The sequence below is a fragment of the Larus michahellis genome, chromosome 19, assembly GCF_964199755.1.
Source record: "Larus michahellis chromosome 19, bLarMic1.1, whole genome shotgun sequence".
Classification (NCBI taxonomy): Eukaryota; Metazoa; Chordata; class Aves; order Charadriiformes; family Laridae; genus Larus; species Larus michahellis.
This window is the reverse complement of record NC_133914.1, coordinates 1,024,282-1,046,360: the sequence shown is the minus strand read 5'-3', so window position 1 is coordinate 1,046,360 and position 22,079 is coordinate 1,024,282. Positions and strand designations below refer to the sequence as shown.

The window sequence follows — 22,079 nt, the reverse complement described above, 5'->3', positions numbered from 1 at the left end:
CCCAAACCCCCCACCAGCCCCCTGCACCCCACAGCCCTCCCTCCATCCCACAGCTAGCCCCCCTAAGCCCGCCAGCCAGCACCCCTGCACCCCCCGCCACATCGCCCAAAGCCCCCATCCAGCCACTCCAGACACCCCAGTCCCCCCAAACGCCCAGCCAGCACCTCACACCCCACTGCCCCACCTCTATCCCATAGCCAGCCCCCCAGCCAGCATCCCCCCACCCCCAGCCAGCCCCCCAAATCACCCAGCCAGCCCTGCTAAGCCCCCCAGCCCCTCAAACCCCCGGCCAGGCCCCCAAATCACCCAATCAGCCCCTCCAAGCCCCCCAGACCCCCCCCATCTAGGCCGCCCCAAAGTCCTCATCCCCCCCAAGCCCCCCCAAACCCTCCATCCAGCCCCTCCAAGCCCCGCAGCCGCCCCAAACCCCAAGCCAGCCCCCCCCAATCCCCCACGCAGGCCCCCCCAAGCCCCTCAGCCTCCCCAAGACCCCCACCCAGCCCCTCCAAGCCCCGCAGCCCCCTCAAAACCCCCAGCCAGCCCCCCAAACCCCTCAGTCCCCGCAGCCCCGTCGAGCCCCGCCCCCTCGCAGCCCCCCCCCGCGGCCCCACGCCCCCGGCCCAGCCCGTCACGTGACCCTGCCCATTCATTCCTCCCCCGCCACAGCCCCGCCTCCTCCGATTGGCTCCCGCGGGCGCTGGCCGCGCCGCAGCGAATCAACGGCTAGGGGGAGCGGCCGGGGGAAGGCCTTAAAGCCCGCGCACTGCCGCCTATTGGCTCCTCCCCCTGGTGGCCCCGCCCCCGCCGCCGGCCGGAAGCAGGAAGCGGCGGGTGCCCGGGACGGCGGCGCCGTGACCCGCGGGCGGGCTGCGCCGGCCGCGCCATGACGGGCAAGTCGGTCCGCGACGTGGACCGGTACCAGGCGGTGCTGGCCAGCCTGCTGGTGGAGGAGGAGAACAAGTACTGCGCCGACTGCCAAGCCAAAGGTACCGGCGGCCTCCCCGCGGGCCGAGCCGGTTGAGGGGGCAGCGGGGCCTTGGGGGGAGCGGGCCGGCGCGGTTGTCCCCCTCTCGGTGCCGGCGTGTGGCGGGGCGCTGCCCCCCCGCCGCTTGCTGACAGTGGGCTCTCGGGGGTCCTACGATGTCCCCTCTCCCCGGGGGCCGCCGCAGCGGTGGGAGGAGGGACGACTCCTCCGGGAGGACAGGCCCGGCTGGGCCCGGGACGGGAGAGGGGGGCGCAGCTCTGCGCTCCAGCGTCCCCCGTGAGCGGGCAGGGAGGGCTCCGGCCGCGGGCAGGGCCAGCGGTGCCGCTGCCGGACGGGGGCGGTTTGAGGGTTTGTAGGTGGTTTCCCTGTTGGTTTAGTTGGTGCTTGAAAAAAGTGGGAAAAAATCCCACAAAACTTGGCTTCAGCAGAATTTAATTCCTTGGTGGTGGTGGCAGCCTGGGCTGGCGGTGCTCCTGTCAGAAGACCCCCTCCTGCAGCCTCTGTAACCCAGCTTCTGCAGCTCTTGAGTAGGAAACCCCCGGAGATCAGCTTATGGAAACTCATCGGCTCTTGGAGTACGCTGGGGCTTGACCTCAAATGTCAGTGTGAAAACACTTAATCGCCTGTGGGAACTGCTCTTCTGGAGAAGTCTTGCACTAGGAGGAGCCTGGAAAGCTGGTGTTGCGTAATTTTGGAGGGCATTCCGGCTGAGGAGTAATATCCTGTAAATCAGAGCTGTAACGTGAGCAGCAGATCATCCTTAGGCATCAGATAGGAGCAGTACTTGAAGTGCAGCGTGTAAGGAAAAGGAAGGAATTGTAACCTAGCCCTGGAGCCAAGTACCACTGAAGGAATTTCATATTTAGTCCTGTGCTTCCTTTTCCACTTAATATTGATTTCAAGGCATGTTGTGTTCCTTATTTTTCTTAGAAAGGAGTGGAATGGGGTAGAGAGGAAGCCGGATGTAAATGTCTGAATTCTAGAAGACAAATGACTAAAGCAACTGTTACTTGTTCAGTGGTGATGCAGGTGCCTTTCTGTAGTTAGCTACTGTGAAATGCTTCGCTTTCCTGTAGCAAAAGGGTTGAGGTTATGCCCATGCCTACCTAAAATCCTATTTTAATGAGCTGTTGTAATGATTTGGAGATCTGAACTTGAGGCTTGTTTGCCAATTGTTGCAGCAAATGAAGTAGGGGCTGTCTTTCTATGTCCATCTGTAAGTGGGAGATGTAGTGACCTCAGTATGACCTCTAAAAACTGTAGAGAGCACCGCTGAACAACATAAAAAAATCTTGCTATTAAGGTTTGTTTTCAGTGCTGCTCTGAGAGGACCCCTAAAGCCTCATAACCGCGTTGTAACAACCTGTCTTATCTTGGAGATGGTGTGTTTTGAGATGTGTTTCACACCTGGCTTTGGTTGACCATGTAGGTTGAACATGGTGGTGTTGGCAGAGAGCAGAATGTTCCTCTCGCTTGCAAATCCCTTATCTCTTGGCGCCTAGTGCCAGCGCCAAGGGCAAAAATAGCTGTCTTATCTTGTGTTTTGAGGCATGAGACAGTAGTGTACACAACACGGAAACAAATTCTCATAACAGTTCCAGGTTACTTGGTTTGATGCGACTAGCTTTTCTTCTTCATAGTACATCCTGGGAATGCAGTATTCCAGTTAATTATGTATAAAAATCAAAGCGTACAGTTCAGTCACTAAAGCTGGAAGCTGCTTGTGTCTGGGCAGACAGGTAGGTTGCATCAGTCATGAAGAGTTAGGTGTCTCTTGTACAGAGTTATCTGGCAAAATAATTATCCACTATACTAATGAGATTCATGGACATGTGAAATCTCATTCCTGAGGGCAACATATGGAGATCGTGGCCACAGGAGGTGTAGATGCAGTGAGTTCTCCAGCCAGGTGTCTGACTGGGAGTTGATGCAAGTCAAAGCATCATATTGGGCTGCGTTTCGGTTATTGGCGCTTGATGTGATGTTCTCCCAGCACGGCACTGGTGCTGGTTTGCAGCGATGGCAAGGCAGGCCCGATGTCCTTACCGCTGCTGAAAGTAACTGCAATGTTCTGCTTTGCGTATGGACGTGAACCCCAGGTGCACTAGTGCAGAGTAAAGAGCACATTTCATTTGATATATGGCTTCTTAATAACTAAAACTCTGTGCAAGTGTGCGCTAATGAGCGGCCACGTGGTATTTGCTACCTCCAGATGGCTTCCCTCAGCATTTCCAGTGCTACCTGAAAGAAAAGCCGCTTTGCTGTACAGCTGACTTGCTCTGGTTTTACCCAACTGCAAGTCTAGCTACACTAGTTGAGATACATTAAGAATAATAAAATATACACAAGTATATTGTTCTTATTCAGCTGTGCCAAGGTCACAGCTGAAATCTGGTCACCAACCACTGATTGGTGGTGGCAGGTGATGTTCCTTACGCCAGCTCCCTCCTTTGGCAGCTCATGTTCAAGATCATAAGGATTTTTGCATGAGTTTCAACAAAACTGAGGGCAGAGTGAGAGCCTAGCGGCTCATACAGCACCTAGCAAAATACTTTTACAATAAAACACTGGCTTTTGACCATCTGTTTTTATGCTGAAGTTACTGAATTTTGTAGTGGTTTGCCGCTTGATCAGAGCGTTTCAAAGCTACCATGACACATAGGCAGAGACTGTTCAGTTGCCACCCACACTTCCATTATGCCTGTTCCCAATGACCTAACTACTTGCCGGGTTTCATTACTGTATTTTTTCCACTTCTATACACAGAACTAAACGAGATCTCAGTACCTGTTAGTGTGAGCTGCAGTGCTAGTATGTGCCCACTTGATTTTGTGCTCTGCCGAAACTCACAGCCTTGGGGTAAAAGTCTGGTTTTCAGCAACATCAGCTCTCTGATGCTGGCTACTGGTTGGGCCCGGTGCTCTGGGACCAGTATAGCAAGCACACTGTTTGCTGTGCCGTGCTGGTGAACAGTTGGGCATCTTCCATCTCTTGTGCCCTCATCAAAGTGATTGCTTAGAGAGAAGGTCGTCTTCTGTGATGTTCTTATTACTTGCTTTCCATCAGGCAGTGCATACAAGTGGTTCCTAGTCCAACTCGCGTCTTTAAGTGTGATAAGGAGGGGAAACTAGTTTCTCCCATATACTCTCCTTCCCCCCGCTATGTCTGGGATTCAAGTGACTTCAGCAGGGCCCATCACCCTTCCCAAGGCTTTTCTTCCAACAAGCTGTTGAAGACAACGATGGCTTCACGTGGTTTCTCTGCATAACTTTTCTGTAAGAGCTACACAGATGACCCTGAAAGGAAAAATGCAGAAGCATGAGTCTGATGGCTTGCCTAGGCAAGCCATTAATGTCCTGGGTATAAGGGGTTGGAGGGGGGAAAAAAAGACAAGGAAACCAGGAAAGAGAGCTCAGGGTGGTTTTTGCTTCTGCAACAATAAACACTGCTGTGGTTAGAGGCTCTTGTTTTGGAGGAAGCTGGGCGAGATCTCGCACCTTCTTCTTCCTCTTTGCATTGCAAACTTTCTGTCCAAAGTAACCGTGGGTAAACGGGGTGATCTGAGCAAAGGCGGGTGGACAGGCAGTGAGTAGTACCTCCTGCGCCAAAGCAGAGCGTGGCTTTCTGGCAGTGGGGCTTAGGAGTGAAAACTCACGTGTGTGTGAGAGGGGTCTCTTCACTACCTGATCAGAACAGGACTCGGCAGCTCAGTGGCAGCCTTTCAGGACATAATCTAGCCGTGTCAGGCACAAACAGAACAGCGGATTTCCGCTTGCAAGTGCTATCGAAGGTTACTCAGTGGTTTTCACGTGCAGCTCTGAATGCTGTCACGACACTAATATCAATGATCAAAAGCAACACGCCGGTGTGGAGTCCTCGCAGCAGTGCTCCACCTGCAGCCATGCAGCTCTCCCCTCGGGACTGCCCAGCGTGGCTGAGGTGGTCGCGGCTGTCTTGGCTAAAAGCTGGAGTGGTGAATTATCATAATCCTCTTTTTGAAGGTCGTTGCTGTATGAATCACTTGAACAAAACGCCTTAAAAGAGCAGCTGTTGATGAGTGAGATCGGGATCTCTTCTACCAGTGCATTCTTCATGGCAGAGGGCCTTCTGAGGGCAGCTGTGTTGCTGTCGTGGTTTTGTGTGTGTGTAAGATAACACAACTGTGGAGCAGCCTGACCGTATTGAGTGTCTGTCAGAAGATACGCTGCTGAGCATCAGAATGAGTCTGGAGGCTGCAATTGCAATGTAGATGAAGGAGGGATGTGGTGTAATCTGTGCAAGCTGGGCTTGACCTAAGGGTTCAGATGCCTTCCAATAAATGGAAGATGCCTTGTGTTGAGTAACACTTGCATTGACGGGGTTCTCTGCATTTCTGACTCTGAAGCTCTGTGCTCAACTTGTGTAACATACAGCTAATTCTATTTGATTCTCTCCTCCTCCCAAACTCTTCCCCTCTGCTCTTCCAGTCCTATCTATCCAACAGGCTCCTTGGATCCAGTTTCGTTGACGTCAGAACGGCAGGTTCCTCCACAGGGAGCACCAGCGAGGACTGCTCTGTCCATCAGTTAAGGTTGCCCTGTGCTCCTCCTGGTTTGTCTGACTCTTCCCTTCGTCCTTTGTCTCGTGAGAACTGTGGGTTCCATGCCGAAATCAACCCCTTCTTGTAACTTTAGTGCTTAGATGGGAAACTACTTGATCCCCAACACAAGCCCAGATCTAATTCGTCCAGCAGTCTTTTCTGAAAGAGGGGTAGAACTTTGAAAATACCTGTTAAGAGGTGGTTAAATACTGGGTGGGAAGCAGGAAGAGCAGGATAAAAAGCTTGGGGCTAGAGTAGGTGCAGTTAAGGAACGATGACTTCCAGTGGAATGGGGGAGTTGGCTTATTACAGCTGGCTCAGTCCAGCCAAACTAGTATTAATATAAAACATGTTGCTAATATTCAATGAAAATCTGTTGTGACTCAACTCCTCCATCAGCAGACTATTGAATCGCAGCTGAATTTCCTTTTCAGTAAAAGCAATATGAAGAGTAACTTTTTAAATAGCTGCCTGGAACAACTGCATGAGATGAAGAAATGATCATTATGGGAAAGCTGAGCAGTGGGTAGTGGTGCGTACTGTTTGCCTGCAGTGGGCTTCAAAAACCAAAGTGGTAGCACTAAAGCTTCTCAGCATGCCTTAGAAAATCTTGTATTAGGAGAAAGCTCAGTCTTATGTAATGGAAGCTTACCGGAGGGGATGCGTATGTGCTTGTGTACTCACTTTGATTCTGAGCTGCAGTCACAATATCTGCAGTTATCTTAATGAGCACTACGTTTTCTCTTCTGCTTCTGAACTGTCCTTCTCTTCTAAAGTCAGCTCTGGAAGGAATAGCCTTGTGCATAAGGTGGCATTAATTTCAAGCGAGTGCAAATAAGTGTTCAGAAATTAACTTTGTGAGACTGGCTTTATCCCACAGTGATCTTTGTCTGAGCAGCACCGCCATGGTGTACGACTGGCTGGGAGGAGTGCAGCTCTGTCCAGCTGTGAGCCTGGCCCTACGTACACCTGCTCGAAGGAAGTTTTAACTTCCCATTCCAGCCACCAAGCAAGCTAAAAAAGCATCAGCCTTTCCAGTGGGGACTTGCTCTGGAATTGGTTTGTGCTTAGGAGAGTTGTAGGAAGATACCCTTTAAGAAAAGATGCGCAGAGCTCTGAGTCATACAGGGATGTACGTGTCTCTACATCTGCCAGAAATAGATAACAAAGATAATCCTCCAAGCGGAGGGCATCTCGGCAAACCATGTCAGCTCGAACAGCCTTGTTCTTCTCTACCAGCTGTACAGACCCACCTGGGACACGGAGAGCCTGCGTGGTGAGTGGCTGTATAGCAGAGGGTGTACATCAAGGGTCCAAAAAATGCCGTGTGATTCTCAGAGCATAGCTGTAACTTCTAGTAAAAGTTTGTTCCTATAGTAACTGCCAGATGAATTACATAAGGTTTCAAACATGCTCAGGAACTTGTGTGCCAGCCTCTTCAGAAAATGCCTCTGCCGTTTAAAGGTAATTCATCTTGCAAAATGCAAGTAGGTTATCAAAACCAACTAGAGAATCAAGAATAGCTTTGGTCTCCTCCAGGTTGATCCAGAATAGTGATTACTTTGTGTGTCCTGGGAAATCTAGGACAGGAAAAGTTTGAGTTTTTAAGAGAAACTCTCTTAGAGCAAAGCTTCCTCTGACTGCAAAGCTGGTTACCTGTGCTATCATTGGACCTTCAGTGCCTCGTTAAACTGCTTACCTCTATTTTTGGCAAAACATGCCATTCCTTACTGGCCAGGTTATGCCCTTTCCTTATGAATGTCAAGTCCTTTTTTGGTAACTTTGACAGTGAAAAGTAGTTCATGTCTAGCTCTAGATATCGAAGGGATTGTCAACCAAGCAGAAAGTGGCCCAGGAGCTCAGACCCCTCCTCTGTTAGGAGCTATTTTAAGGACTTAGTGACTTCTACTTCTCTCCACAACTCAATTGAGATTGGAAGATAGGGTCTAAATATTTCCAAAATGCAGTGAGGAATTAAAGCTGGGTGAGCAGATGTCTTGTAAGGAGTTTGGTGGAGAAATTCTAAGTTGAATTTTGGTGGGGTGAAATGGTAGTGATAGTGTGAGTTTCCATCCTGCTGCTCTGTCTATGTGCGGGTTGGGCATAGGGATGGTGTTTACCTAGTTTTTTTGCATTTCATGGAAATTCAGGCCTCCTTGAAATCTGTTGCCTTTACCCTAGCAACTTCTAGGACTGACTCATGTGTAGTTTTGGCTAAAATCTAGTGCTTGGACATCTGTTATCTCGTCGCTGGAACACTATGAAATCCTGATCTCTGATATTGAGCATCTAGCTGCTGGGACTCTTGCTATGCAGGAATACATGCATCATGGAACTTGGCCGAATTTATCTATTTTTAGGCATTGTGGTCATCAGTATTGGTAATGTTAACCAGTCCTCTTGCATGGATTCTTATTATAGCACCTGCTTGAAATTGTTGCTTTCACGTTTATTTACTGAAGTAATAAACATCACTTTCTTGAACAACAGGAAGGACCTGCCCTGCTGTTCACAGCATCGATTTTAATTTCCTCCACCTTGCTCCATCTGCATTTGTATCATCACAGCACGTGTTCAAAGAACAAGATGGTAACGATGATAAGATGAGCACTGAAGGCTGCTTCTGCAAGCTCACTGCTACGCAAAGCTAGATCAAGTGCTGCTGTGTGGCTGCCTTCAAGGCCACCGGGCACTCAAATATTATGCGTTTCTGGTAAACCGTAGAAGATTCAAAGCCTGTTCCTGAGAGGAAACAGAGCCGGCACCAGTCAGTTTGATCTGACTTGGCCAGTAAGGTACCTGTAGCCAACATCATGGTTTGGGGAAGGAGAGAGTATACTGGTTGCTGCTAATACAACCAAGAAGATTTTTAAGGCAAACTCCAAGCTGTTGTTGGAAGCAATATTCTCAGCCTCCTTAGATGCCTCTGGCTCTTCCTTTTTCCTGCAAAGAGTAGTTAAAGCCTATAACTACTGCAGCAATCTTCTACTGGAAAAAAAAACAAGACGAAGAAAAACCCTGAAAACAGCCCTTTCATCTTTAAAATGATGGCATAAAGTTGAATTTTTGAACCACTAAACTGCTTGAGTAGATATATATCCCTACCAACCTCCCTTGGTACAGAGTTTTTGGCTTTAGCATCCCTGTTTCACTGGGTTCCAATGGCTTCCCAAAAACTACACAAATAGCTTATCTGGTACGAAACCTGGAGGTACGGCAGGCATCAGCCTTCACAAATCTCAGATAGGTCCATGAACCCTGCATCAGGATGCACGCTCAGGCCAGTAACTAACTAGGCTGTGTTAATAATTAAATAGCGTAATTTAGAGATCTTGAAGTCGAGTTTAACTGTGCTTTTTACCCACTTGCGGAGTTTACCTTGTTTCCCCAAACTAATCTGAACACTTGACTGTAGGACAGACATCTACAGTAGAGAGCAGAGGAAGTTGTTTTGTAAGACAGCCTTTGTCATAGCTTTTCTATGAGCGGAATGAATTTCAGTAAGTCATTAAGCAATCCCTTTCCAGAATAAGGAAACCACAAGTCAGAGGAAGCTCTTGGATACTTGGCTGTTTCCTCATTTGGCTCTGCAAAAAAGTAGGGCTTTTCAACTTTGTCTCGATGAGAAATTTCCAAGTACTGGTGAAGGCTTGTCCGAGAGGATGTGACTGTCATCTCGCAGGGATTATCCCACTCCCAGGCGAATTTCCCACATCCACCTCCCCTGGGAGCGCTGAGAGGGGCTGGTTGTACGCCGCCGTAGCCCAACACACGCAGCAGTGTTAACTGGGATCAATGGGCTGGGCAGGCGCTTCTCCCTGCTACAGCTGGGCTTTTGCTGGAGCGCTTGCAGGCAGGGAGCCTGCGAGTCGAACGATTGTTTGCACTAAGAATATTTCATTAGGCTTTGAATAGCGATGTTCTCTCCTTCCTGCCTATGAAAGCATCTATTTTTTTCCTGACACCCCCCCCCCTTCTCAAAAGAGCGATGGCTTTGCAGCCAACTTCTGTTTTATTTTTAAACGCCTTCTGGAGGGTTATTACCAAAGAAACCTGCATGGGTAGCTTGAGCCAAAATCTAATGCCTGAATAAAGGGTGAGGAGTGAATCCCCTTGGGATTCCTTGATTAAAACCACTCAAGGGTGTGAACTTTCAGCAAGTGACTAAGACATGGTGGGGACTAGCCAGGCTGCGCTGGGGTTTTAGAGGGAACCGAGAACCTCTTCAGTAAGGGCGGATCATTCAGGCAGTCCTTGTAGGCATTGATGATTCTAACTTAAGCTGGTATGACCAGCTTGGGATGCGGGGTTTATTTGGACAGGCTGGGGTAGAAAACAGGCGGTGATACTGTCTCACGGAAGCACCGGCCAGGCACCCGAGTTGCTCGCACGTAGCTCTCTAGTCTGCTAGGTGGGGACGCATCCTCGCTTAGCAATGCACTCGAGTCGTCAGTGCAGCTTTCTAAAATAAAAACTGACTGAGCAGGAGATGCTTTTAAGCTCGAGATCTTCCTGCAACCACTGCCAGGCGAGGAGTATGTCCCGAGGTGGTCTGAGCTGGCCTTAATATTGTGCCAGAACTGAGCGTATAGCTGGGCTCTTAAATAAGCTTTGACTCTTACTCAAAACTGACATTTTTTTTTAATCTCGTGTTCACCTGCAGATGGTTGGCCTTCTCCAGGACGGATTTGTGCACGTATGAGGTGATGTACAGGGGCATGGCAGGCTTAATCAGAACGGAACGAGCGATGCCCAGCCCGAGTTGGCGCCAAGTAACTTGCTTCCCATAGCTGTTAGAATGAGCCGTAATGCTGAAACAAAAGTGACTGCAGCATCAGGCTTGCGTGTCTGATACTGGTTGTCATTGCAGCAAACTCCCAGCGCTGCATATGGGAACGAGTTTTCATTTGGGCCGTAAGCTCTGAAGCCATCTGGTGGCTGCGAGGATGCCAGCCTCGGGGGAACTATTTTTATAGCATTAGCGGGAGTATTCATGCGAGGACCAATTTCTTTCATGTTTCTTTCTAGTGGTTTAACAAGCTAAGTGTTTCTCTTAGCCTTGTCCTAAAACCTTTGGCATCTTAAGTGTCCGGGGTTGACTGAACCCGGCGGGTGAAGTGCTCCCCGTGGCGTGCCCTGCCCTCGCGCGAGCAATTAGTGGTGAGTGTCGGGGTGTGCGCAGAGGCTGTGAGGGATGATAGCGCTCCATGGCGGCGCTGGCAATGCCGATAAACGCTGCTGTGTTGTTCTCTAAAGTGACTTTCCGACATAAAAACATTTTTTTCTCTGAAAAAATTGTGCCCTTAACTTCTACTAAGGTGTTTTACCACTTCTGCCAATGCTCCGTCACTGGAGCTTCTGTGCAGTCTTCAGCTCGGTTTAGTTTTTGGGAAGTTAGATGCTGCAGCATGTGACCAAACTTGTGTCTGTAAATACCACCTGGAGCTTTCTGCAAGTCAGTCACCTTGAAAATGGCATGTGAAATTGAGGGGAAATGACTGTACAATGTTCTCCCCAGCCAGATATTTATGGGCACTTCCCCTGTGTGATTTCTAGCGCAAGCTCCGTCACCGTGGCCTGAAAAGAGGGAAGTGGGGAGCTTGTTTACATTTCCATCAAACCCCATCCCCCCCTTGCCCACAGAACTAAGTGCTTTATAAGAAGTGAAATGGTAAAAATGATAATTTTAATGAGCATGGAGTTGTTTGGAGTTTGATTCAGCGGGACACACTTCACTTCCCTAACAGTGCTGCCAACAGGCTGCTGCTCCGCTCAGCCCTGGCTGTTCTTTCCCCGTTTTCTGAGCCCTCCCGTGTCAGCCTTTGCTGCCGTTGAGGCAAGGGGGTCTCTTCTGCAGCTGCTTATCTTAAAGTAACTTTTCCACTCTCGAGGGATGTAGCTGTTACCTTGTTCCTCTCTTTTTTTTTTTTTTTTTAAAATCACAGTGTTGCTAGAATACAGGGCTGTGTAACTAGGCTAAAGAAATTGCTGGTTATCTCCAAAAGCCTGGGGCCCTCGGATCTAGAGTTCAAGTTGACATGCCGTGCAGAACCACAGAGCTGGCTGCAGACTTTGGGCAGCATTTCCAGAGAACCACCCAAACATCCTGCTCCTGTGGCTCTGGAGTCACCGCCGTGTTAGAGCAGACTGCTGAACTTCTGGGTTCACCCTCTCCCTCCTGGCTTCAGGCAAAAATGACCTCACAGCCCCGTACTTCTGGTATTTCCTCTAGTCGGTCCACCTAAAGCCTTATGGCATTTATTGGCACTGCAGGTAGGCCCAAACCCTGGCTGAAATAAGCATCAGTAAAGAGAACTACCCCTGGTTGTATAATATGTTTATCACCAAGCCAAATGCTAGCTGCTAGGAGGATTTCTGAAAGCCTACATATCTATTTCTTGAAGACAGTCACTGGCACAATGAAGCTCTTCCAGTACTAGGGTCTTCCAGAGCTGGGACCTACAAGTTGCAGCAACCGTCAGCTGTTATTCCTGTACTCAGCCCTTGCTATTTCAGATCCTGCATCACAAATGAAGTAAGGCGAAGGCAGGGTGGGCATAACAGGCTGTACCACTGAATCATCCTCTCGTGTGGCATCGGGGGGTAGGAGGATGCAGTGGCTCGAGCGAGCACATGTGACAAACCGGTGAGCTGATTACTACAGCCCTGATGTAGTATCTAGCTGACTATTAATCCTTTTAGTCCTATAAAGGCTAAATATATCTAGAGTTTAAATCTAACCTTGAATCTCATGCTTAATCCTGACGGCGGTCTCACGTTATAGCTTTCAGTGTGTATCTGGGAGAGAGCTCCACAAATAAATCAAATGAAGCATCAGGGTTCCTGGCTTCACCTTGGCGTGCTACAGGTGTAACATTGAAGAAGCCTTTTATTTCCATGCCTTATTTTGTGCCTGGCATACTTAAGTGCTGCTAAAAGTATGGGCCCCCGCTTTGCTGCATTCGGTCCTGTTTTGGTAAGTACAACAAAGGAACTGAGGTATAGGCAGGAGTGTGCTTCTGCTCAGGTCTTCGCCGAGAGCTGTGCCTAAGCTGCTGGGAAGTGACTTTCATCAGCTTCATTAATTGGGTATGATTCTCTGAAAAAGCAGAAAGCAATGGCAGGCCAGGCCAGAAGCCTTAAGAGATTTTTTTTTTAATCATAACCTGAGTTAGCTGGAATAGGTACTGGGGGTGAGTTAGAGGTTGCACGCCTTTGCCCTGGAAGGGACCATGAGCCGTTGATTGCACTCAGCAGCACCAAATCCCTCAGGATACTCTAGGCTTTTCCGCTAAATAGGAATTAAACTGTTAACAGCCATCTAGCACATCCAGGAGAGTCAAATACAGTGCTGCTTTTTTAGGGCTCTGAAATTACACTTTCCCCCTCTTCCCCCTCCCACCTCAGTCTCATTAGCTTTAATGCTTGCTATTTTAACTATGGCAAGAAAAGGCAGAATAACTCTTCATCTGCAATAATGCCTGCAATCACTATAAAAAGTGCTGGTACAGTTTATTGGGTCCCTCATTCAGGATGTGGCTTTGCTGTGGCTGTTTGGCCGGTTACCCGTGGATGGTGACATCCAGCCCAGGATGGAAGCTGGCCGCAGTGACTGTGTGGCTGGCTGGCAGCTCCAGCCAGATGATTTAGTTTGAAAACCTGCTTGTCTTGCACTGCAGAGAACTACTTCCGAAGCTGGTATTCCTTTGGCGGGACTGAGGGTTTCGATGGCCAGGGTCTGCTGGCCCTGGCTGGGAGGGGTGGGAGTGCCTGTGGTCCTCTGCCCTCCCCCGGGTGATGCATTGCTGGGTTTCCTTCAGAGAACTGTTTGCAGTGAGTAAAGCTAAGCTTGTCAATCTTTCCCTTGTGGTTTTTTTTCCCCTGGCATGATCTCCCTTCTGCCCCTTGGAGCTCTCCTGCCTGTCTGAAAGCCGCATGCAAACCACGAATCTGATGAGAGCTGTAGAAACTGCGGAGTGAACTGATCATCAGCCTCCTGCCAGGATTGCAACCCGGGGTCCTGCCCCTGGCTCTGTGGCTTTTTGGTGGCCAGCGTACTGGGCTTTGTCCTGCTCTCCTGCCTCAGCCGTAGCTCCCTGCATAAGCCTCTCAGAAGACTTGATGATACAGTCTGTCTGTCAGACGCTGGCTATTTTATACTGCCTTTCCGAGAGCAGTAGTGAATATTCTGGAGCTGATCCCACTGCAGTAGGGTTACCTGAGAAAAGTTCTCCATTGCTAAAGCAGGAACACAGACTTACACTGACATGACTGTTGCATCAGTTTAAGCAAGAAGAAATTGGGGTTTTGTAGTGCCTTGGGTGGTCTGAATGCCTGTTTTCTTCCCTCCTCCCCTTAGAGCTGTGTAGAGCCCTCAAAACGGAAGAGGGAGTCAGTAAAATACTCGCTCTGAGTATAAGCGTTGGGAGACAATCTTTAAATGTCCTGCTGATGTCTAACGCAGTTTCTAATCTGGATGAAAATGTAAACGCCTCGGTCCCAGTTCACTTGGTACAGTTTCTCAGTTGCTAAAGGCAACTACAGCTTGACGTGCTGGTGTGAAACACTTGTGTCTCTTTGCAGGGCCACGATGGGCGTCCTGGAATATCGGTGTATTCATCTGTATTCGTTGTGCTGGGATCCACAGGAACCTGGGAGTTCATATATCCAGGGTAAAATCTGTCAATCTCGACCAGTGGACACAAGAACAGATACAGGTAATGAGCGAAACACGAACAGTGGCGTTCTGTTGGCGGGGATGGGTAAGCTGGGCGATAAACAAAGTCTGAATAGGCCAAAGATGTGGGAAGTGAAGCAGGAAGAAGATACCAAGTGAGATTAGATTGGGAGGGAAAATGTCATGATTTCAGGCTCAGCAAACATCAGAGGGTGAAGACAAACGCTGCAAGCTTCTGTAAACTGCCAAAGGCTGCTGGTGTCTGGAGCTGCTGCCCACCTCCTCTCCTTGAGGTTCCCAGAAGACAAATTCTCAACTTCCAGAGTGACTTTAGGCTGCTAATGTGATATTTTTCTTGTCTTTGAATACATATTGTGCTGTGGTGCTTAGGGTTGGCTAATTGTGCGAGGGGGGATCATAGCAACTGCATCAGGGATTCCCAGCTAGTAGGCTTGCACCAAAAGCCTGAGGAGTGGCTTCCAGGTACAGAACAGACTTCAAAAGTCTACACGTGCCTTCTGGTCCACACAGAGAGGCTTTTGCTTGTAGTCAGTCATGCTAGTATGTATAAGAGCTTTAATGTCTGTGAAACAAAGGGTTCAAGGATTCTTTTGAATTGCAGTGCATGCAAGAGATGGGAAACGGAAAAGCAAATCGTCTTTATGAAGCCTACCTGCCAGAGAACTTCAGGCGACCTCAGACAGATCAGCATCCTTTCTTCCTTTGCTGCTGGGGAAACATGGAGCCTTTTCATCTTGTCGCTTTGTAGCCGCACTCCTTGCATAGGAGGCTTAACTTCGTGTGCCTGGGCGTCAGCTGTGAGAATGAGTTCCTAGCTAGGCACCCCCTGAGCATTGCTTCACCTGCAGGCTGCTCGCTTATGGAAGGAAGCAGAAGAGAGCTAAAAAGATCCCTTCTGAGCTCTGAGGGTGGAGAACCGGAACACGAATGTTACGACCTGAAGCTATTGCATGAGATGCGTGTTAGAGTCTGGGGCAAATAGGAGGGGTCACTTTCAAAAGCGCTGAGCATTTAGAAGTCTCAGTGGAGACAGATAAAAAGGTTTAACACTTCTGAAAAATTAAGCTGTAACTGGAATCGTACGGGAGGGTTTCTGGATGCAGAGTGCAACAGGAGTATAGTGATGTAAACCTAAAGACAGGCAGGAGCACCTCTACCATCAATTCTGTCTTAAGCTGGTGGCTGAGATGCTTCTGAATGTGCAGGATCCATTTCTCTGACCTCCGTGTGATTTGTGCTAATGACGTGTATGCTCTTAAGTGATGGTTGGAGTAAATATACGTCAGTGAAGAAAATACGCTGGGAATTTAAGCCCTGATTTAATATACCTTTTATAGCACCATCATGCTTGGAATAACCCCAGGGCTAAAATTGAGCAGGTAAAGTAGTTGGATCCAACAGTAAATTATTTTAAGAAAGTTCCTGCTGGAAATACTCTTTAAACAGTCATTAGTTTAGTTACAGCCTGTACCTTGTATCCACGTGTCAAATAATACTACGTAAGTCTTCTATTCTTGAATCGTTTGTCTTTAACAAGCTGCTTGCAGAGCCGTGGAGAGCTTCATTCGGGATAAATACGAAAAGAAGAAATACATGGACCGAAGTATTGACATCAACGCGTTTAGGGTTAGTTTCTAATCACTTCTACAGGAGCTTGAGTGCACGTTAAGATATAAGTGTATGCCTGTCTCATGAGTAAGCAGTGGCTCCATGAAAACAGGCACTTTAAATGTTTCCTGTATTAGTGACTGATCTCTCTCCAAGGCTGATTGCGCTCAGTCATTCTGTAGAAAGAATTTAAGTTGGAGGGGAGCTTTGAAGGCCATCTTGTCCAACTCCTTCCGCAAATTTGGCAGGACTAGCTTCAAATATAGTCTTTAGCTGTATCTTTGAGGCTTTTTAGATTAGTAGCAGCTTTACTTAAAGCTCTGTATGAACTCTCTCTTGGTATGATGGCATGAGTTTTGACCCTCATGTCAGTATTTTTTTCCTTACAGAAAGAAAAGGATGACAAATGGAAAAGGAGTAATGAGCCAGTATCAGAAAGAAAACTGGAACCTATCATCTTTGAGAAGGTGAAAATGGTAAGACCGAAAGGCATGGTCATGGATCAGTTGCAAACACTTCTCTCAAGCAGAACAGAGCAGTCCAGCTTGATGTGGAGGCATTTTTTCTGGCCTCAGTCATAGCAGTGGGTGCACTGAGTCACGCTAATGGTAGTGGCTTGTTTTTACTGCTCATCTAGATACTAAGCAGACGTGTTCTGCCTCGCAATGCAGAGCAGATTGGAATCCAGCTACTCCCCGCTTAGCTTCCCAGCTTGAGCGGCTACTTGTTTCCTAGTTTAGAGCATGCTTAAATTTAGCAGTGGGTCCCAAAGTAATGGGACAATAAAACAACTATGTAATACTCACTCTGAAATTCCCTTTGCTTTGGGAGCACTTACGCTCACTGGAAAAAAGGATTTTAAGGGTTAATGTCTCATTAAAGCCTCTAATATATCAGAGTAAACCCAAAATTTGAACAGGACTTTTGGTGTTCTTTTTCCCTAGCCTCAAAAGAAAGAAGAAACACAGCAGTCTAGAAAAAGTTCTCCTAAATCTACTGAACCAGTGATGGACTTGCTAGGACTTGGTGAGAGCCTTTCCAGCCTTACTGCACTTGTTACAGTGACCCTGTGCACCATCTTTGGTCTTGGGAATCTGACGAGCTTTTAGTACTTATTTTCCATGTCGGTGAACAACAGCTGGTAGGAATACTGGAGTGTTTTGCTTAAACTACTGCAGTGCAACTCAAGCACAGTGCTCAGTGCTGCAGCAGAGGCAGTTTTCCTTATGTTTCCCTTTGTGGGGGTGCAGCGGTTGTGCCTGTAGTGTTCCAGGAGCGGCTCTAGTGGTCTCCAGACACCATGTGGCTCCTGGCTGGTCCCAGGTTAACAGGACAGACATGGCGCAGTGCGCTTCCTCGGTCCTGAGCCAGTTCCTTCTTGGCACCAGAAGGACGAGCGAAGAGCTGGCAATGTGCGCTGGCTGAAGTAGGTTACAGGTCAGGTCACTGGGTTGAGCGGCATATGGGCAACCTGCTCAATTGGCAAGGAGGCTGCCCCCCAGCCTGCGGCCACCTGCGGTGGGTGTTCACGCAGCTTTGTCTCCCCCAGATGCTCCTGTGACAGCCACCGTTACGAACGGCAGGCCTAGCAGCTTGGAGAAGGATCTCGATCTTTTTGCATCAGTGGGATCAAACTCCGACTGCAGGAAGGTAAGTCGGGAACGTCGGTGCTTGGCAAAGCCCAGTTAGATGCTTGAATGAGATGTGTCTTCCCCCAGTGCTGGATGCAGCTGGTGCACTTGTGCTGTCTCTGTCTCAGGTCACTGGCTCTATGCCAACATCTGGAAGCGCTGGTTCTGTTCCCGAAAACCTGAATCTCTTCCCTGAGCCAGGAGGAAAAGGGGAGGAAGTGGGGAAGAAGCAGCTCTCTAAAGACTCCATCCTCTCCTTGTACGGCTCTCAAACACCTCAGCTGCCTGCGCAAGGTAATGGATCTCAGAATAGAGCTGTGGAACAGCAGTACGCTAATCCGGAGTGGGTGGGGTGTCCTGACAGCTGACAAGCAAAGATGTGGGAATGTAGGTGGTCCTTCTGGAGAACTGGTGAGTAGCATGATGAGCAGCTTAGTCTGGATGTCATGGCCAAGTGCATGTTGTGATAGTCTCTGATCTGAAGGTCAGCGTTTCATTCCCTGACAACGAGTGCAGCAGTTCTTCTCTTCATGGCTTCTCTGCCGTTTTCCAGGAGCAATGTTCATGGCCCCGGCTCAGATGGCATATCCTGCAGCAGCATATACAAGCTTCCCGGGAGTAGCCCCCTCCAGCAGCATGATGGGAGGCATGATGGCACCATCAGTGGGAATGATGGCCCAGCCTGGAGCTGCGGGGATGGTGACTCCCATGGCCATACCAGCTGGATATGTGGGTAATGTGCAGGCAGCTGTCATTGGTGTCCCCAACGGGATGATGGCTGCGCAGCAGGCTGGCTACGTAGCTGGCATGGCAGCGGTTCCCCAGCCCGTCTATGGCGTGCAGCCAGCGCAGCAGCTTCAGTGGAACATTGCTCAGGTGAGGCGTGATCTTCTGCTGACCCAAAGGTGGATGGAGGGCAGGGGAAGCACACACAATTAAATCTAGCCCCGTACCTGAAAACTTCAGTGCTTTTATGGTCTGGCGCCTGGGGTTGGGTGAGGTCTACTGACACCTCAGGCAAACTGAGGGATCACAAAGGAGTAACTTGTTCAGAGGCCTCAGTGCTTGGTGGAGAACAAACATCAGGGTGACAGCAGCTAAAATGAAAAATTCCTCAGCTTGCTAGGTGGGCACACGCCCGAGAAGCCGGTGACTTCTGTTCACCATAACTCTTTAAAAGAACTGGCTTAAGCCTGTAATGTGTTGGGGAGCAAGAGTTTTACCTTTGACTGCTGTGGGCTGGCAGTCTCCTTGACATAGCCTTGACTTCTCTCCTCTCCCCTTTGCAGATGACCCAGCAGATGGCTGGGATGAACTTCTATGGAGCTAATGGCATGATGGGCTATGGACAGTCAATGGGTGGCGGAGGTGCCCAGGGAAGCAATCAGTCCCTCAGCACTCAGATGTGGAAATGATCCCTTGCGTTGTGACCATTCTTGCCTTCTGTTCTGTTCTTCAAAACTGCTCCATGAGACATTCAGGGTTTTTTCTTTCCGGCTGGCTGCCCAGCCTGAGCCTCTTTCCATAACTGAGACCCATCTCTGCCTTTTCACTGTCAGACACGGTGAAACCTCAGTGACCAGAACATGAGCTCCCCTGTATTTAGCACAGTCAATGCACACACTTCTGGGGTGGATCCCCTCCTTGCACAAACCTCCACCGATGCTTCTGGGTAGCACTTAACGCCCCGCTGGGCATCTGAGCAGAGGTGGGACTGAGGAACTTGGGAAATCTGTACTTAACACAGGCCTGTAATGTCCGCCCTTTTAAGAACCACTTAAAATCTAGTATTAGTAGGGGTTTTGGTTACCAGAGGGGTGGAAACGTTGTTTGGTGCTGAGGAACTGGATTTTAACCCACGCCCAGGGGCAAGCAAGCCTTGCTACCTCTTCCCTTGAGTGGAGTTCTCCGGAGCTGAGGCCTTGCTGTGCTTGGCTCGCCAACCCTCATTGGAACCAAAGTCATTTTGAAGACCCCTCTCCCTCCCCCCGTGAGCAAGCAGGATTCTCGCGCAGTGTGGGGGCAAGCTGTTTGGAATGTGAAACTTGCACTTCAGAGTGGCTTTTCTGTCTAATACGTGGTATTGATGTATTTAACTTTTAACAATCTAACTGAGAGTTAACTTATCAAGGGCTGAGAGCCCACTGCAAGTTTTCTTACACTTTTAAAATTACTACGACATCCTAATTTATACTTTTTTCATATATATTTTTTTTGTTGTTCCTGTGTAATCCTGGTACCCTTTCCCAGCTAGCTTTTGACATTTTAATCTAGGCATAGAAAGTGGGTGGGTCAGATTTCTTTTCTCATCTTCAGTAGAACACAACTGCTTGAACTCATCAGCGTGAGCAAGAAGTCAGACTTCTGTGGTCTGCTTTATCCTGTGTATATGTAAATTCCCAAATAAAATATTGCAGTGAAACCTCAACTGACTTATCTTGTTTTTAAAGAGCGTAACAGATTGTGTTGAACGCTGTTTAACTGGCGCGAGTTGTTCACTTCAGGTGTGTGGGGATTTGGAGCCTTTCATCCGAATCGGACCGACTCCATCTGCTTTGTAGCAAGTGTCAGGCGAGAACAGTGTTTGCCTGAAAGCTAAGGACCGTCAGCGTGCAAAGAACCAGGCTCGGCAGAGGCAGAATCAGGTCAGTTGACACTTTTATATACAAGAGAGACTCACAGCTTGGGGGTGGGGGTGAACGCAGCATTCCTGCAGCGGTGGCTGCAGGGAGAACTCGAATTATCAGGACTGCAGCTTTACACCAATGTTCAACAAAACCTGGCCGCGGCCTGTTCAAAAGGTAAATTTTAAGCTTTTTAAAAGTGGAAACAGCGAGACTATGGAAGGCTGGGGGGGTTTGGGAGTCGCCTAAAGAAGAGAGATGAAGGCCGGTCTCCCTTGGGCTTGTTGCTGGCCATGTGCAGCTGCAGGGGGGAGAGCTCAGCTAATTGTGTGCGCCTTGACTTGATGGTACTCTGCTTGCATATTAATTATGGTATTTCTTTCCTCAAGTCAAAACCTGCTCTTTTCAGGAAAAAAAGAGGGTTTCTTCCTCTTCCCCTCCGCCCCGGCGTATCAGCTGGGGGAGAGAGCTGGCTTTTTTTTCAGCTACACACGTGGGTTTGGGATGGATGCTTTGAGAAGCTCAACTCCAAGCACAGAAAAAAGTTTTCAAGCTGGCTTTAATCATCTTCACTTGCTGCCCCGATACTGTACATGCAGGTACAAGCCAATGAAAGTGTGAAGACTTCAGTTTTTTCCTCCTTGGGAAAACTGGCTAAGAGTATTTTACAAAATAGCGTGCACCCTCACAGCCATCAGTCCTGCTGCATATAAACCACAAAAATACAAGAGTTTTACATTAAGAAAGACCACACGCACATATAAAACGTTACATAACACAGGTATAAAATTGCCATTTGCTTTTTTTTAAATCTATCACCATTCTCAAGTATCCATCACAAGCCCATCCCCTTGTCTTGAACATGGAACTGGGGCTCAGAGGACCCCTAGTTCCCCCCTCTGCGGCATTTATTTTAAGGGGGAGTTGTTACGCTTACGAATCTGTCATCAAAGCAAAGTTTATCACAAAATACGAGTGGGCTAGTGAAGGCAGCCGCATCTGTTCACTACTGCGATTACGTCCCGGCTTCCAAAAGTACAGAGCTACCCCGGGGGAGCACGTCAGTCCTGGATGAGTTCTGCACCCAATTCCATAGGTAACGGGTGCCCATGGAAAGACGTGGGGTTGGTGAGCGCCACCCAAAGGGCGAGGTGTCTGCTGCCTTCCTTCACTAGGGATTGGAGGCTAAGCTCAGAGTAGCGATTAACTTGTGGCTAATGGAGTTCTGACGATTTCCCAGTCTAATGGGACCCTTGCTTTAGGAAATTCTTCCCAATGCAACTTGTTGGGGACTTAAGGATGGAAAATGGGAAGTAGCCTAGACTTCTGTGTCCTTGCGTGGCCGTATCGCTTTTGTATGATGCACCCGTCAAGATGCTCATCTGAGCCTTCCAAAGCAGCTACCGGGAGGAAAAGGCGATGGTTAGAAACGGCTGGCTGAGCTGTTCTGGGTGCATCTCTCACTGCCTCATACCTTTAATAGCCTTGGACCCTTTATGTGCATTTTCTGTGCCAGTGTGTGCTCGTATTCTGGCCCCTCGTACTTCTGGGGGGACTAACGCAGTTTAAAAGGCATGGGCTGTATTTAAAGACTTGTAAGGTATAGGTAAAATTCCTCATGTGTCATCTTTGGGAATATAAATTCTGAATTTTTTGATAGGATGAATGCTTCAGTTTGGTTGCTTCCGAAAAATGAGTTGGTGCTTTTCTCTGTGTGCGTACGTGGGTTTGGTTTTTTCTCCTGGTGCCATTAGTAAGCAAATTCAAGGACACAGTTCAGTTCAGACTTGGAGCTGCTACTTTACCAAGTGTTGTCACTAAGACGGATGTATATGTTTTTATATTTGAGGTATAAACTTCTGAGATTAATGACAGATTCTTGAGTCCTGGACAATGTCTTAAACGGTCCAGGTGCTTGTTCATCGCTTAATTTTGAGGTGGGGAGTAGGACAAC

General features: G+C 48.7%; 1 protein-coding gene across 1 annotated transcript; it reads left to right on the top strand.

The window, feature by feature from the left end:
• Positions 1-784: 784 nt before the first annotated feature.
• On the top strand, positions 785-19,929 carry SMAP2 (small ArfGAP2). Its single transcript, XM_074563242.1, has 10 exons — positions 785-986; positions 14,148-14,281; positions 14,864-14,949; positions 15,810-15,888; positions 16,260-16,346; positions 16,815-16,896; positions 17,420-17,520; positions 17,630-17,795; positions 18,055-18,377; positions 18,791-19,929. Exons 1-10 carry the CDS (start codon positions 884-886, stop codon positions 18,914-18,916), a joined length of 1,287 nt encoding a protein of 428 aa, XP_074419343.1. The 5' UTR covers positions 785-883; the 3' UTR covers positions 18,917-19,929.
• The last annotated feature ends 2,150 nt before the right edge of the window (positions 19,930-22,079 follow it).

Excerpts from the sequence above, each read along its gene's own strand:
- SMAP2 (XM_074563242.1), top strand. The coding sequence starts at position 884 with ATGACGGGCAAGTCGGTCCGCGACGTGGACCGGTACCAGGCGGTGCTG. Across the intron at positions 987-14,147 it reads CGCCGACTGCCAAGCCAAAG|GGCCACGATGGGCGTCCTGG; the intron begins GTACCGGCGGCC and ends GTCTCTTTGCAG. Across the intron at positions 16,897-17,419 it reads GATGGACTTGCTAGGACTTG|ATGCTCCTGTGACAGCCACC; the intron begins GTGAGAGCCTTT and ends TGTCTCCCCCAG.